At 43.8% G+C, this 16868-nt stretch overlaps 2 protein-coding genes across 2 annotated transcripts; one reads left to right on the plus strand and one right to left on the minus strand.

Moving 5' to 3' along the window:
- The first annotated feature begins 1094 nt into the window (after positions 1 to 1094).
- LOC123130783 (myb family transcription factor MOF1-like) lies at positions 1095 to 7566 on the plus strand. The gene is made up of 6 exons (XM_044550594.1): positions 1095 to 1406; positions 1477 to 1553; positions 1757 to 1832; positions 2475 to 2562; positions 2685 to 2922; positions 7168 to 7566. The coding sequence occupies exons 1-6, from the start codon at positions 1265 to 1267 to the stop codon at positions 7495 to 7497; spliced, it is 951 nt and encodes a 316-aa protein (XP_044406529.1). The 5' UTR covers positions 1095 to 1264; the 3' UTR covers positions 7498 to 7566.
- A 3089-nt stretch (positions 7567 to 10655) lies between these two features.
- Positions 10656 to 15678, minus strand: LOC123127973 (uncharacterized). The gene is made up of 7 exons (XM_044547853.1): positions 15392 to 15678; positions 14654 to 14700; positions 14277 to 14427; positions 13971 to 14166; positions 12686 to 12812; positions 11591 to 11764; positions 10656 to 11130 (listed from the first exon to the last, which is right to left on the minus strand). Exons 1-7 carry the CDS (start codon positions 15606 to 15608, stop codon positions 10978 to 10980), a joined length of 1065 nt encoding a protein of 354 aa, XP_044403788.1. The 5' UTR covers positions 15609 to 15678; the 3' UTR covers positions 10656 to 10977.
- Between the last annotated feature and the right edge of the window lie 1190 nt (positions 15679 to 16868).

Consider the following 16868-nt stretch of genomic DNA (forward strand, 5'->3'; position numbering starts at 1 on the left):
CTGCGCGAGCTTGTTGCGACCATCGACGAGCAAGCCTACAGACAGAGGTGCACTCCATCAAGGGAATATCTCACAGCGCGCGCACAGAGAGACACTGCTATACTTGGCAATGCTACAGTACATATATGTGACCTATGCATGGAGTAGAAAGTAGACTAGCACGTAGTATCTCTGTTGGCACTGGATTGGGATGCGAAGCAGCGTGCAGATCTTTCTAGGGGCTTGTAGAAATGTAGCGTCCACATTTGTACAAGAAGAAAACAAGCCCACTCAAAACAAAAGAAAGAAAAAGGAAACAAGCCTGTCACTCTGCAACCCAATAATAAAGGAGGAGCTGTCACCCGCGTGTAAAGACCGTGGAGCAAACCGAAGACACTGCTGTTTATTCTGCCGAGGTAGGATTCGCGATCAGCGTATCCGCAGAGAACTAAAGTTTGCGGTAAATGGGGATGATACAAACATAGTACAAGCACACCGCACACGGCAAGAGTCTGGACTTTGGCTTTATGTTTCTTTTAGTTAACGATGAACTTTGGGCTTTGTTAAATAAATAAAAAAGTGCAGGATCATCATATAGAACGAATTCGATGATAGTCTTCTTCTCTTTAAAGCAAATGTTGATCCTGCCGAACGGGTTGGACAAGTGCTATAGATGATTTCCAACTCAAAGATTCTTTTGTTCGCAAAAAAGAAATGCCCTAAATGCGAAAATTTGAACCCGCTGCATGGAAACGGATGGAACCGCAAAGTGCTGTCGATCCGCATGTCATTATGACTTGATCTGCACGAGACGACGACGGAGAGCGCTCCACAACGCGTCGCCATGCATGCACGCACGTACAGTACGAATGCAGCGGCATATACTCCGACTGCACTACGTACTTACACGCAATGATGTCGAACCCACACAGCACAGGCGCAGCAATACACATGCGCGCCGCGCCGTCCACGGACAAGACGTGCAGTACGTTTCTTGTCCCCGCTAGCTTTCGACATCATCGGCGGCTACTCCTCCGCCTGAGCCTACCAGATTCTGTTTCTGCTACTTGATCGCATGCGCTGCTCGGCATCGATGATCTCGCTACTCTACTTCGCAATGCGCGCGGTAGGCCGATATATAGCTCTGCTCCCCTGGCCGTAGTCACGCGGCGCGGCGCCCGCCCAGCGATATACTATAACACGAGCCATCAAGGGCAAGCCAGCCAGCCAACACCCCACAGCAACTTGACTTCATCCATCTAGGATTCGAGCGAGCGAGCGAGAGATGGCGAGGAAGGAGGCATGGAGGAGGAGCGGCTTGGTGAGGCAGTATACCAGGTCCAGCGTGCCGAGGATGAGGTGGACGGCCGAGCTCGAGAGCAGCTTCGTGGGAGCCGTCGAGCGCCTCGGCGGCCGGGACAGCGCCAGTACGTCCTCGGCTCCCCTTCGATTCCCTCCCCTTTCATGACCTTGGCGTGATGCGAAACGAAACTGCAGAGGTGACTCCGAAGCGCATTCTCAAGCTGATGGATGTCTCAGGGCTCACCATATCCCACGTCAAGAGCCACCTTCAGGTCAGTTCAGTTTTCCTCCTTCCTAGTACTAGCTTCGATGCTTCCGGGTTCTCTTGCTTGATGCTTCAGTCCAGACCGTAGCTAGTCGGTCTCTGGGATAATCGTGGCTTGGTTGCCTGTGTCGTATGTTCTCTTCAAACCAATTAAGAATGTGCCAAGTATGTATGCAATGTAACTCGGTTTTTTTGTTGTTGTTTACACAGATGTACAGATGCACACCGCATGACAATGGAAAGAAAGGTGACGGAGGCGCCAAAATTCGTTCTGCCTTTCTTCCTGGTATGTAGTACAGTTTCTTAGTGAAATCTTCTTGCAAACCTTCAGATTTTACTAGTACCTACTTTCTTTCTTGGGAACGGAGTAGTGCGTATTATAGTAAGACTGAAATTTGTTGATGATGATTGGCTGTAATGTAAGGTGGTGTTTGGTTTTCTAGTCCTAGATTTTTTCTAGTCCCAACTAAAAAGTCCCTAGTCTCTAAAAAGTCTCTCTCTGTTTGTTTTCAGAGACTAAAAAGTCTCTGGTCCCTTCCTAGAGGTTATTAAATAACCATGTTACCTTTAGTAGAAAACAACACTATGGGGTGGCGGGCCAATGAATGCATGGAGAGGCATTGTTGGAAAAGTCTCAAAAAGACTCTCCTTGAGAGTCTTCTTTATTTAGTCCTAAATGCCTAGTTTAGTTCCTAAAAGGTTCCTCTCTTTTGGTAAAAAAGTCTTTAAGAGAGTCTTTTAATCCCTGAACAAAAATGTTCCTGAAAACAAACACCCTCTAAGACAGCCCTGCCTTGTGGTTTTGGTTTAGCTCGCTATGTGGCCGTGGGGGTTCTGATTCTGCCTGCACATGCACGTACGTATTCACATGATGCTAAAGCAAAGCCAAACCGCTTTCTCCTTTCCTCCTTTTGCATGTTCCCGCCAGAGACGCGGCCACAACTCGATCTCAAGAATCGCCCATTTGCCACGGACGAGCGAGGCTCCGAAGGACTCACATTCCCACCCATGAAAAGGTTTTTGCTCCGACTTTTCTACACCCAAAACTGCTCAACTTTCATGTTAAAAACTGACACTAACAACACATTTTCCACGTCCATTTTTCTCCCTCTCTTTTCTTGGGTTGTCGGGTGAACAGGGCCAAGGCAGGGACAGAGGTTGCAGCCTCATGCAAGAGCATGCAAGGGAACAGTGGTATGAGCGTGATGATTCCTGGCAACCGTTGCTACATTGATGATTACGTGCAAGTGCAAGCAATGTCCATGGACAGGATGAGGAGGAGCGTGAACCAGGGCCTCCGACTCCGACGGCGCAGCGCTGCTGCTGCAAGCCTCCAGGAATTAGGACCCTGGGTGCAAGGCCAAGAGGCCTCTAAGGTACGCCATGTAAAAGAAAGAGGACGCTTAGAAAAACGTTGTGCAAAAGCTTATCAAAAGAAGATATATACTCCTATCACATGCATGATGCATGCATATCTCCCTAGCTTATTACTCCTGCTGGCCATCGCATGCATATGGTTGAGGCAACATTGATTGAACCCACATCGTTTCTGATGTTGTTCTTGGTAGAGCTCTAGCATATCTACTGTACTCCCGGCGTCGTATCTTTGACCTATGTTTCTCAGTTTGCGCCATGCCATGCACATCCCCCCTCCTAGCTACCGGTTGTTTCCATGTCTCAGCATGGGGGAACCTCTAGAGATCTGACTGGCAGGGTCTGATAGTGGCTTTAAATGGGCATGCAAACCCCGGCTAGCTATCAATGGCTGTCGTGCGTGGTGTGGTGTACTCCCTCCGGTCCTTTTTACTCTGCATATTAGGTTTGTCTGAAGTCAATCTCATTCAACTTTAACCAAGTTTATATAAAAAATTATAAACATTCACATAACAACACCAATATCATTAGATTCATCTTGGAATATATTTTCATATTATGTTTATTAAATATTATAGATGCTAATAATTTTTAATAAAAATTTGGTCAAACTTAGTAAAGTTTGACTTTCGGCAAAACCAATGTGCAGAGTAAAAAGGACCGGAGAGAGTATGTAGACTGGTGATGGTACTACTCCTAGACTAGACTGGTAGTAGTGCTGCATGCTAGTAGTAGTATAGGACGCTGCCAGAAATGGCTCTCGAGAACCCTCCCTGCCCTATCCTTGGCAGGAATAATAGCTTTGCCCCAGGCAGGCACCTGCCTCAGCTCATCGACATTGATGTGCCAAAAGGAGCGGCTTTTGCAGCGCTCGCTCGGCTCCAACCCTCGCCGCAGTCGAAGCAGCAGTTTTCATCATGGCCATGGGATCCATCGAATTCGAAAGAGGTAAATAACTAAATACACTAGAAGTCACAAAACTTGCACGCAATGTGCAGTTTAATGCATAAACTTGTAAAATACGTGTTTCTAGTCATCTAACTCGTCATCTCGTGCATATACGGTGCTTTCAACCGTATCCCTACGAGTGCCAACGTGGCAGGGCCACCATCAGTGGCTGAGGCTGTTTTTTTAAATACACTAGAAGTTACAGAACTTGCACGCAATGTTCAGTTTAGTGCATAAATTTGTAAAATACGTGTTTTTGGTCATCTAACTCGTCATCTCGTGCATATACGATGCTTCCAACCGTATCCCTACGAGTGCCAACGTGGCAGGGCCACCTTCAGTGGCTGAGGCTGTTTTTTTTTTAAGAAATGACCCATACATTCTATTTATTTTTACACAAACAATCCTCAAATAAAATGAAAGAAGCTGCAGCGCATGATGGGATTCAAGCCGACGAGCTAGCACGATCCGTCTAGCGTAGAGAGCCACTAGACCAACTAATAGTTGACGCTTCCTCAAAAAAGAAAATCTAACAGTTGACGCTAAAATGCACAGTTAAAGCTATTTAACATGTACTGCATAAAAAAATAGAAATTAAAACGACAAAAGGGTTTGCTGAAAAGGGAAAGCCCCAGTTTGATACTATGGCATCGTGTACAAGTGCTAACCATCAGGCCACACCGACACTTAGTAACACAAACAAATTTTATCTTGTATATTGTTTTTTCTATGTAAGATAGATTTGATTTTAGTTTATCAGTGATAAATAGAGATAAAAATGATAAAAGTGTTATGTATTGTATAGTATAAAATTTATGTATTCCAATGGCAGTGAGCTATGTTTAATTTTTTTACGCAAAGATAGATCTTTTTTTGCACATAGTACCTAACTTTAAATATATATTCCCGCAAAAAATAGTGCAGAATGAATGAATGCAAATTCTTTTGGACAAACCAACGAAAATTTTGGTTGAATTTGATTTTTTAAAATTATAAAATCTGGATAAAGGAAATAAAATATAGAATGAATATACGTAAATTCTTTTGGACAAATCAACAAAAAATTTGTTTGAATTCGAATAATTCTAAATTTAAATATTTATATAAAAGGAAATATAGTGCACAGTGAATGTACGTATGTTTTCGGACAAATAAACTCAATTTATGTTTGAATTCGAATAAATGTAAATTTAAAAATCTAGATAAAAGAACATACAGTGCAGAATGGATGTACATAAATTATTCTGGACAAATCAAATATTTTTTGTTTGAATTCGAAAAAAATTAAATTAAAATCTAGATGAAAGAAAATATAGTGTAGAATGAATGTACATCCTCGAGCCCGAGGTCTGAACTTTTTCATAATAGTAGTCCAAGTAACTTTGGTTTTAGTAATAAAAAAATTCGGACAAATCAACGGAAATTTTGTCTGAATTCAAATAATTTTAAGTTAATAATCTAGATAAGAGAAAACATAGTTCAGAATGTATACTTTTACTCTTTGATATATATCTTAGGAGTCTCAAATAAACATGAAGTAACATTAGGTGGTTGGTTAGGACGCCCGCTTTAGTGCAACAGGTCGCCGGTTTGAAGTGGGGTTTCCCTTTTTCCTGGTTTGATTTTTACTTTAATTCGTATGATCTATGTTATATAAAGCAAATTGTATACATTTAATGTAAAACTTCAGCTGGTCGAGTGGCTGTCTATCCTGGGCGAATCACAGCAGGTCGTGGGTTTCAAATCCCACAAACGTTCCAACGTTTTCCATTTATTTCAGAATTTTTGCGTAAATAAATAAAATACAAGGGTGCTATCTAAAAAAGTGCATGCGGATTACCACCATCTCAGCCACTGACAGTGGGCCCCTTCATGTGGCATGCATAGGGATACGACTGGATACCGTAGAAAGCACCGTATATGAACAAGAGGACAAGTTAGATGACCAGAAACACGTATTTTATAAGTTTATGCATTAAACTGAACGTTGCGTGCAAGTTCTTTGACTTCTAGTGTATTTACCTCAATTCAAAACTAAGAACACCTCTGATGCTGTGGCTATGCATGCTAGCTCCGGTTGCACACAAAAGTTGACCAGCAGTAGTGCCTAGCTCTATGTCTCATGTGTGTGATCTTTTTTCTTCGGATGCACGTTAATACTGTACCTTCCTGCCCTGCCATAACACCGGCTAGGACCAAGCTGATAGTCCCATGCAGTTCATCTCCTCACGTAGTATCACATCTCACCCACACGAGTTTAAGGATGGCAATTTTACCTATGGGCATGGATACCTATGGATATCCGACCCGAATGGATAGGGTTTGGATATACTTTTGTGTCCATGGGCGGCGTCTAAACCCGACTTGATTGCTCGTGGGTAGGGCATGGATATAATCTTGTACCCGTGGGTATACCCAAACCCGATCCGATAGTATGACTTAATGGGCAAAAAATTGCTATCCCTACCCCACAGTCACGTGCCCTACTGTAATTTTACACTTTGTTATCTAAAACATGCAAAAGAAATTGCACGATCCCCATTTTAACTTTTATTAGTTGACATTTAATCCCCTCAGTAACATACTCCAACGACCAATGCCCCTTCCCTTATTTTTATCTTCTTATTAAATGAATCATCATTCTCATCTATTAGAAAATACTAAATGATCTTAAGTTGTTAGTGGACGTTGATTTATCATAAGTTGATGTTTATCATAATTGAAGCCTAGCCTGCCACGAGGTGAATACTGGAAGAGCTTATTTAACATTGTGTTATGTCTTATTTATATGTCTCGAGGGGACCCAATGGATATCCAGTCGGTATGAATATCCATCGGGTTTGGACATGGACACAATTTTTTACCTATGGATTTTTTCATGGGCGGACAAAGACTGTCTTCATGAATATGAATATGGATTTGATATTGTTCAATCCGATCCAAACCCGACCCATTGCCATCCTTACACGAGCTAGCTGCGTCCCAGAGAAAATTAATCAGGCACTAACGGCAGGAGAATCAATGCTACTCCCTCCATTCACAAATACAAGTTTTGAATATTTCAATATTGGCTACACTGAAATGAGTGAATGATAAACACACTAAAACATGTCTATATATATCCGATTTAGAAAAAAAGTTAGAACATCCTATATTTATGAACGGCGGAAGTACATTTTTGCTATGCTTTTTTCGGTTAATAAATTGGACTTTTTTCAGCAAGTTGATAAATTTTCCATAGCAGTTTGATCTTTCTGTTATTAAAGTTCTAACATGTCCTGCATATATTGGTTTCACAGGATAGCAAGCCGGAAGCAGTCCGTCGTCTGAACCATACGACGAGACAGTTACCTTCCATGGAGAGCTACGAGAGTGGGTGCTTCCTGTTCAGCAGTGCAACGAGCGGAGAAGATGAACCGGCTTACTTGGGGGGCAACGGATGCTCGCCGTCGCCCTGCTTCGCCGTGGAGCAGAGAGCCGTGAAAGATGTCTCCCCCTGGCCCAGCGAGAGCAGCTGCGTGCTCTCGCCGTCGTCCAGGAGCTTCAGCGACTGCTCGGGGCCTCCGGGCTGCAGCTTTGCTGGGCAGGGGATTAGCCTGGAACTCTCCCTGTCGATGCCTGGATTGTAGTTTAGAACATTACGCATGCTAGCTGTTTTTGTAGAACGGTTTCAGCATTGGGTTCTCATGTTTGTTTCAGCTGATCATCTGGTGCTGTTTTTGTTGGTAGTCCTCCAAGCATGCCGCAAATGGGCTAGTGATTAGGCGCTTTTCCCTCTTCTGAAAAGGAGGGTACACCCCTGGACTCTGCTAGTGAATAGTCGCTTTAAGAGACGTCTTGAATGTAAGGCAGTATGACAAGGGATGTAATTATGTGAGTATTAACAGTCTTGGTAAACTCTGAAGGACCCTGGGACTGTTAATTTTCATTTTGTATGTGGCAAGACTATCCGTAATATTATGATCACAAACATACATAACCGGATCAGTATTCGGAAGCCCTTTGTCATTGTGATTATGGTTTATAACTATTGACGCAATATCGTAAAATAAATAAATGGTCTTAGATAAACCTGGACAATCAAAATGTGTCTTGCATATCAGGACGGTGAAGTACTTGCGAAGAAAACCGACATATTTGTCACCAGTATCCTTTGCATCTAACTAATTTTGTTCCGGTTTGATTGTGTTAGCATCAAAGGAAATGTACTATCCGCTAGAGATGCATTTCATCAATAGCAACTTTGGTACCCTAGCCGCTAGAAGAAAAGGTTGCTCTCTTCCTCCTTTCACGATTGGATTCCCTCACCTCCGCTCTGGTGGCCTGTCTGGCGGTGGAGGTGGATAAATCCCGTATCTCTTGCCAGTCTAGGGGCACTCAAAGGCTTTTGGAGATGAACAAAGCACGTGCTCCCAAGTATGCTCAGCTCAATTGATTGCATGCACTGGAGGTGCAAGAACTGCCCTACAACATGGCATAGATGGTACAAAGGACATAAGAAGAAGGCCACCATCATTCCTGAAGTCATGGCCGATTAGGAGACATAGATTTGGCGTGCATATTCTGGGATGTATAGATCTTGCTATGACATCAATGTGCTCTAGCTATCACCACTCTTTTCACGGTTAGCCAATGGGGAATTGCCACTGTTGGAAACGGGGCGGAAGCGGGGCGGCGGCGCACACGGGGCGGCGGTCGCGGCGGCGTGGGGTACGCGGCGGCGACGGTGGCGGGGGGTGGCGGCGGCGGTGGTGTTGGGCGGCGGCAGCGATGAGATCGCGGCGGCGGCGGCACAGGGTTAGGATCTTAGGTATGATACCATGTTGGAAACAAGAGTTTGGCAATGCTTCACGATGTATTGATCGGTGCAAAGCGCACATATATATTGAGTACAAGGTGGGCCACAACCTCAACTATACAATGACTAGGAGGTGGGCCAGGCTATACAATATACATGCACAAAACCATATATCCAACAACCACTAGTGTAGTTTCAAGCAAATGGCCGCACATCCAACCTAGGCTACTACCTAGCGGATGTGATATATTTGAAGTGGGCTACTTTTGTGAAGCCAATTTAAAGCACCCAAGGTAAGAATGAGCCTCAATTCCATTATGCTCAAGCAGCTGCTAGGAAAGATGTGGAGAGGGCACTGAGATTTTACAAGTCCGGTTTGCTACTGTCTAAGGATCAACTAGGTTTTAGGATCGGGAGATCCTTTGGTACATCATAATAGCCACCGTGATCATGCACAACATGATCATTCAGCATTAGCGTGGGCAAGATTTGGGTTACTCCTATGAGTTGATGCGAAAGTCGGTGCAGTCGCGTAGAAGGGAATGCTGCATCCAAAACTTTCCTGAGGTTTACCATGGCTTTCGAGATTCAGATACTCACAAAGATCTTCAAAGAGATCTCGTCAAGGAGTGGTGGACATGGAATGGGCAACAAGACCACTAGTTTATCTCTAGTTTCATTTCATGTACTATGCACCATGTGTTATGTTTGATGAACAAATTGTCTTGAATTGGTGTTGTGAATTGATGAACTATGTAATAAGTACTACTCCCTCCGTTCCAAATTACACGTTGCAGAAATGGATGTATCTAGAACTAAAATACATCTAGATACATCCATTTCTGCGACGAATAATTCGGAACGGAGGGAGTATTTGTGTTCCATCTGTTTTGGATTCATTCGAGATGAGTTTAATATTATATGTGTCGAACATATTCTAATAGTTGAAGAAGGTAAAATGTTTGGGTATCAGTTTTACATCGTCAGAAATTTTTCGGGTGCCCTAAAATCTTTTCTCTCCTATTTCAGGGCATCAACTTTTACATCATGTGTTGGACATGCTCTAACACCAAAGGAAAGGAGGTAGCTGATCACATCATGTTAACTCACATGGTGCACAGTACATGTGCAGGCATACGCCTCAGCATGCAGCAGATCAAACAGTAAGATGCTGCTTAAATTCAGTCGATATTCTCCAGCAGCAAACGCAACGTACTCATGGCCGCCATGGCCAAGCCATATTCTGCTGGAAGAACAGAAACAGAATGATGAAAACATCAGTCACCTCGTGTGCGTGCGCGTGTTGTCTGTTTCGAGCTGGCGTTGGTCAGAAAAAACGCACGAGAGCCTTCACTTCACACCTGTCACCCTGATTTGCTGGCTAAAAGATTGACAGATCAAATCCCTCGCTTCCCCAGAGCCAGAGAGAGGCCCCAAAAAAAGCGGTCTAAAAAGGTGGTTAGAATATACTCGTCAGTTTCTGTGTTTGCCTTTGACGCGGCCGATGGCATCATCTTTTGTCAAAATCATAGCGTCCCATCCCAAGTAGTAGTACAAATTATTATCATGATTACCACCCACAGTGGTAGATCCCAGAGGTAAAACGTACGAGGACGAGGGATCTCCATCTTTTCTACTCCCTCTGTCCAAGAAAGCTTGTCCTAAGCTTATTTCTTAAATGGATGTATCTAGCACTAACTTGGTGCTAGATACATCCATTTGAATGACAAGTTTTTTCGGACAGAAGAAGTACAAATTTTAGAGGTTGGCAAAAGATTTGCCTATCCATTAATAAACAGAAGAGAGTTGACCAGCTAACTAATGAAAAACCAGGCTAAAACCATCACAAACCGCCGAGCGGCACATACATGATACCCCAGACACCTCAACCAAGAGGGCCTCCTCAAAGATGCACTCTCGCGTCATCGTCATCTCTTATCCCCAATAGGCACCGTCATCTCTTATCCCCGATAGGCACGTATACTTTAGTAGTTCACTGAATTGCCCATAATAATAATACTACATAAAGTCTAGAGAAACAGTATAACACAATCACATCCAGCAACAGGTCAGTTAAGCTTTGACGCTGGAGCACGCTAGAAAAACGATAAGAAGCTAACCTCAAAGAACGGGACGAGCACTGCAGCTTACAAATTGGCATACTCAGAGCCAGGCAAGACAGCTGCGATACCGTTTCTTTGTTTGTGGAATGCTCAAGCTGCGGCATGGCTGACGAGCATGCCCAACAAGATCGTTTCCTCCATATGTTGCCGTTACAGGTGCTCTGACTGGTTGCAGCCGAACTGGCGCATCACTTCTTTTTTGTTTTTGTATCAGACACCAAAGCCTTGACACAAAGACGAGGCTTAGCCGAGACGAGTTCAGCTGGGAGAACAGACACCCCGGCCACCGAAGATCCAACTGGCACCCCAGAAATGGGGAGCACCTCCACTAGTACTGCCACCTGGACATTAGAAACACATTGCTACTGTAAGCAGTGAGTAAGATTAATGAAGGACGTCGTTACAAACAAACTTTCAACTTGGCATACACTGCAGATTACCCAAATATAATCTAGTGTTCAACTTGACATATTGCGACAAATTATCGTAAAGTCTAGTTGTCCTCCATATATGTAGATGTTTGATAACAATATTAGTTCGCTAGTCAAACGGAAGTGAAACATGCTGTGAAATTAAACGTGCTGAAACTACTGTATCAGGTACCAATACCTGACCAGACCTATATCAATTGTCATCACGATGGAATGGAAGACAAGGCTTACTTCCACTAGTCAACATTCAACGCCGCTGTTCTAAAATGTTCAGCCCTTGGATTATGGTGCTTTGAGTTTCTACTTTAGATAGCTGACCAGTAAATTTGCTAAACTGTAACAAATTACTTAAGGATTTGTTCATAGATACCTCAGGAGACTTGAGATCCACAATTGCGTCCTTAGCAACTGACTTGACAGCAGCAGCAACAACCTTGAAACATTGTTGCCTGTCCATTAAACCTTGTTGAATTGAGCTGTTATTGTCATTCTTCTGCGTCTTCACCGTTTCATCAATGCCTCTCCTACTGTACCCAACTGCGAACTTTATCATAGGTTAAATGTATACTCAACTCAATAACTAAGAAATATGGATAGTGGTCAATAATATTATTGCTGGTAATGAAGTAACTTCATTCTTCAAAATAAATGCAAGATTTAGTCAGCCCCTATGTTATGTGGGTTACTTGTAACAGAGCCATCCACAACATGGCCAGATGCCAGATGGCAAAGTCCTCAAGAAGTAGCAGAAGTCTAGCAATGCCCTAGTTCACTATGTATCTTAGCAGCAGATTGGTATCTAATCCAGTTCATACCCTAGTTAGCAGCAGATTTGCATCTAATCTAGTACATGTCCTAGTTCGAAGAGGCCAATAGAAGTCCGGCATGCTTGGACTGGTTGATGATACATGTCCTAGTTCAAAGAGGTCAATAGAAGTCCGGCATGTTTGGACTGGTTGATGATGACTCCTATATACAACAGGAATGGCACGTTATTTGAGTAACCTATCAACCAGAAGATAGTCTTCCCTAACCTCCTCTCTTCGCTCCCCCCCCCCCCCCCCCCCCCCCCCCCCCCCCCCCCCCCCAGCTCCACCATGCCGGCTATGGTGTTCAGCCGACAACCGTTTATGAGGCTGAGAGCTCCCAGGCCATGGCTTGGCCCTAAGATCACAGAGCTCTACCACGGTACCACCCAAGGATGTGATTATTTTTTATAGCTAATAATTAAGTATGACGGGCATGGGGAACAGAACAATTGTAAATTGCACACACCATCATACCATAAAACTAAATAAAATGCAGGGAACAATTTTAATAAGCATATCCAATCAGTATACAAGACCAGCAATACTAAATATATTTTAAAAAGGGCTAGATAAAATACTGGACTATTGGATGAATTTAACTGAAGTTGCAAATTAATCTCACAGTAGAACAGTATAAGTAGTGCAATCTTATCCACCTTGATAGGCTCATCTTGATCTTCCTTATTCCTGATGAAGTCCAGGAACAACTTTGACACAGTGGCATGCAGTTCTGTTTCTGATAGAACACAAGTTTCCTGAATAGGGAATATGCGATGACACCACCTGTCCGTTCAGAGTAATGATTTAGAAAAAGGTGCAAACTTAGATTTTCAGGACAAGATTACTGGGAGATATTATATCAGTTAAAGAAAAATAGAGAACTTCTCTGCTACAAGTCAGCAACTAGAGCTTAACGATATGAAACGACCTAGGAACATTAGCTTCAGTGTATGACATACGCACTACTACCTCCATTTCTTGAATAAAATAGTGGCAGAAAGGTTGTATTTATACAAAATATAATCTACGATTACATCTAGCAAAGAGAAGATGGTGCATTCTGCCTTCCTAATGCTCTGGTGTGACACTACAGATCTGTTTATGTATGAAAGTACAAGCCAGCTCCCAGTTATAGAATAAGATCCCAGCTCTCTCGGTTAGGTAGTTTATCTTTCAAATTAGGAAGGTACTCCCTCTGTCCCAAAATATAAGAACGTTTTTAACACTACACTAGTGTCAAAAACGTTCTTATATTATGGGACGGAGGGAGTATCTTTTAGCTTGGTTTTAAGCCAATTAGAAATAAGATCTGCGATTGTTAACAAGATTGGATAGGTAGGCCTCATATAAAGAGGGCCCCTTCTAAGGAATCAAGCAAGAACTACTTGCCTTTAGGGGCAAGAGCCTCTCCCTAACCCTAGTACAGAATGTATTACTCAACATATATACGAAACAGGCAAGCAAGCGGGGATATGATACACAACAAATACACAGGTTGAGATAAAAAAAATGATGAGGTATAAGATTGAATCAAGGTTGTCGATACTGTCAAGAAAATACTATAGAAGAAGTTTCATAAGCATTTTCCATCATACTCTGGTCCACAGTGCATATCAGTCAGCATATAGCCGGAAGAGGCAGGGGATGAGGGTATAGTACTCATAATAACAAAATAGGAATGAAACCAATAATATTTGAGTATAAAACTGAATAAGGCTGCCAATACTGTAGAAGAAGTATCATAAGCTAGCATTTCTTCACCTCGTCAGTGAACAAAATGCAAAGCTTTCACATTTTCCAAAAAGAAAAACATTTCTTCAGTTCAAGGGAATCTAAAAAAAGATGAGTAGGTGGAATCATTGATCCACTTGCTAAAATGGCATCTTCGTTCTAGCAGTATGACTTAATAGATGAGTTCATTCAAAGAAGTTGAAAACTTACTGTGGAGATTTAAGCTTCCCAGATTTCAGTGAACGAAAGACTTCGGTAAGCATCTGAACAACATGAACGCCTCCAGTAGGGAAAGAGAAGAAAAGCAAACCACTCATTGATAGCTTAATCAATGAGAGATTTGAAGTCCTGTCAGAATTTCCACTTGTATCGGAGTGAAGTGAATTTGTTTCTACTTCAATGCTGCCTATTATGATGCAAGAAAATGCACAAAATCAGCAAAAAAAAAATACAGTTGAGTGAACCGCCCACAATGATATCATGGCCAAAAAGTTATCAAGAACAATTTATACTAACCAGTAGATTCTGGTGCATCACCCTTCCCATTTGTATCTTCTGAATGTTCAATTTCGGATGCCTCAGAAAATATTTTCCTTTTCTTTGATGCCACTTCCGTAACACATGGTTCCAAGTTTTCAGAACTGTGGCTGCTTGCGTCGCTAATATACTGTAAACAGTGCTTTTATGTCAACATATTTCCATAAGGTGCAGAAATGTATGTCCTAGTTCACTGTAAGTTCACAGCATGAGAGATGTGCACCACATGGTGAATGGATGCCATACAAATTCAAGTGCAGCATCATGAAGATAACCAAATTCGAAGTAGCAGTACATTGCAGGCCTAGAATTATCAACTGCAGAAGAAAACTGGAAGTATAAGTAGCAAGATTAACCTCTCCAAGAATTGAAATGGCTTCCTTCGTTGCACTTTTCTCTCGTTCTGTAAAATGACAATGGCATCAAAAGAATTGCAACAGTGGATAGAAATTAAGTGTACAAGTAAAACTTTGCCACAACTAAGACGCATTTAAAATATGTTCTTGGTCATAATAAGTTTCTAAATGGTACTGCAAGTCCCATACAGTGAATCATATCATACATCCTTGTCTTTTATTTTTTGTATTCTAATCTACCTTGAACTATATTCAGTTCTCTTATCATAAAACAGCTGCAGCTGATCCACCTACTAAATATTACTTTGCCAACATTTGAAATCCTGATTCACTTGATAGTAGCTTATGTAATAGTGTACCCATTGCTGAAATCATGGAAAATACTAATTGCTCAATGTATGTCCAGTACTGTCACGCTTTGTGTACTTCACGATTTGGGTAGTGAAGTGATGATACTAGTGCAATCTGAAGATGGCAGTGCAAAAAATATAATTTTCCATTTAGTTCCATGACATAACACTCATAATAGATGCTAGAAAATGGGACTAACTTTGGGACCTCCAAATTCACAACAAAACGGTACTGGTGTGTCGTGATAGAACTCGTATAAATCTATGAACAGATAGTCAGATATATCGCACTGATGAAGTTTCTAGTCCCCCTCCCCTAGGTATCCTTCAAATTGACCAGACGCGGGGGAATAACGCAAGAGAATCTAGCATGAAGGAGGGCGCGCACTGATGGGGCAGGTGATGAGGAAGCCGGAGTGCGAGCGCAGGAGCAGGGAGCCCGACGCGCGGTAGTCGTAGCGCGGGAGATTGATCACCGCAGCGTGCTGCTCCCATGGCTGCAGCTCCCGGCCGGCGGCGGCGGCGGCGGCGGCTACTGGCTCTGGCGGCTGCTCGCCGGAGGGTGCTGGGGTTTCTGTCTCGTGCTTGTACTCTGGCGCCGCCATATTGGGGTTGGTCTGTCTGTTGGGCACCGGAGCTCTCGGTCGACTGGTCGCGTTTTGGATGCCCTACCAAAGAATGCACGTACGGACTTCGAAGGCGTATCACCATTCTTTCCGTAAACAAAGTGTAGAGGCGACCCAAAGTGGGCGCTCATAAACAGATAAAATACCAAAAAAAAAGATATAACTCACCCGACTGATGTGCATGCCTAGACCGCCTTTGTGGCTGTGGGGTCCCATTTTGATCAGGCGACTCGGGAGCAACCTCTAACCCATAGCCTAGGTTTGCAACTTGAACATTGTTGTAATCCTTTTCGACCGTAGCAAGGGGTCTATTGCAAACCGACCGGGCGTTGGGGAGGGCCGACGACAGCTCGATCCCGCAACGGCGACGACACATGTCTATATGGGGACGCCCGCCGCAAATCCTGTGGTGACAACGATACAGTTACCCGCCTCTGACAACCTCCCCGGCTCGGTTAGGTACTGATCCACAGACCCCGTCGACTTTTTGTGGAAATGTTTCTCAAATCGATGGGCTTAGATCGTAGGAATACTGGCATTTCCCTTATCAACAAATCAATAGAATTTTGTGAACACAGGCCTTATTTCGACTGGTCAAGAGGTTTCTTGGAACCGGATCTACCACGGTGCTACAAGCACGACGATGAGGCCATTGCGAGATTCCAGCGGTGGATGTTGCGATGATAAACGACTACCTGAGAGTGAGGACAACGAAGTTTGCGTCGATGCTGTCGTGAGATTACGACGGCGGGGCAACGAGGGGCGGTGACGGTGAGCCGATGCATCTTCGAGGTTGCTGGTGATACCTCATGCTAGAACGGGCACGCGCGCGGGGGGGAGGGGGAGGGGAGGTGCCGCAAGCTCCAAGGAGCGGTGTTCTTGAGCGCAAGACGCAGTTTTGCGATGGCAGCGAGAGACGGCGAGCCGCTGGGGCATCAAGGCCGGTCGCCTTGCGCGTCCATAGCGGGGGCGGCGAGGCTCCCGTACACGATGGTGTTATTTTGGGGGCAAAAGCAATGATGCCGGTGGAAGATAGCGCGAGCCTGATCTGACGCCTAGGAAACCACTAATCGAATGGCATGGGACGTGACCGGTCAGGGGCCGGTGATGAAGCCATGTACCTAGGGTAGGGGCACGGACTTGTCCAAAAAGCCCTTCCCTAGGACATCCCACTCGACGGGTTCAAGACACTCGACCAAGAAGCTATCACTCGACCATGAAGCCCACCACTCGACCGCC

The sequence above is a fragment of the Triticum aestivum genome, chromosome 6A (assembly GCF_018294505.1).
Source record: "Triticum aestivum cultivar Chinese Spring chromosome 6A, IWGSC CS RefSeq v2.1, whole genome shotgun sequence".
Classification (NCBI taxonomy): Eukaryota; Viridiplantae; Streptophyta; class Magnoliopsida; order Poales; family Poaceae; genus Triticum; species Triticum aestivum.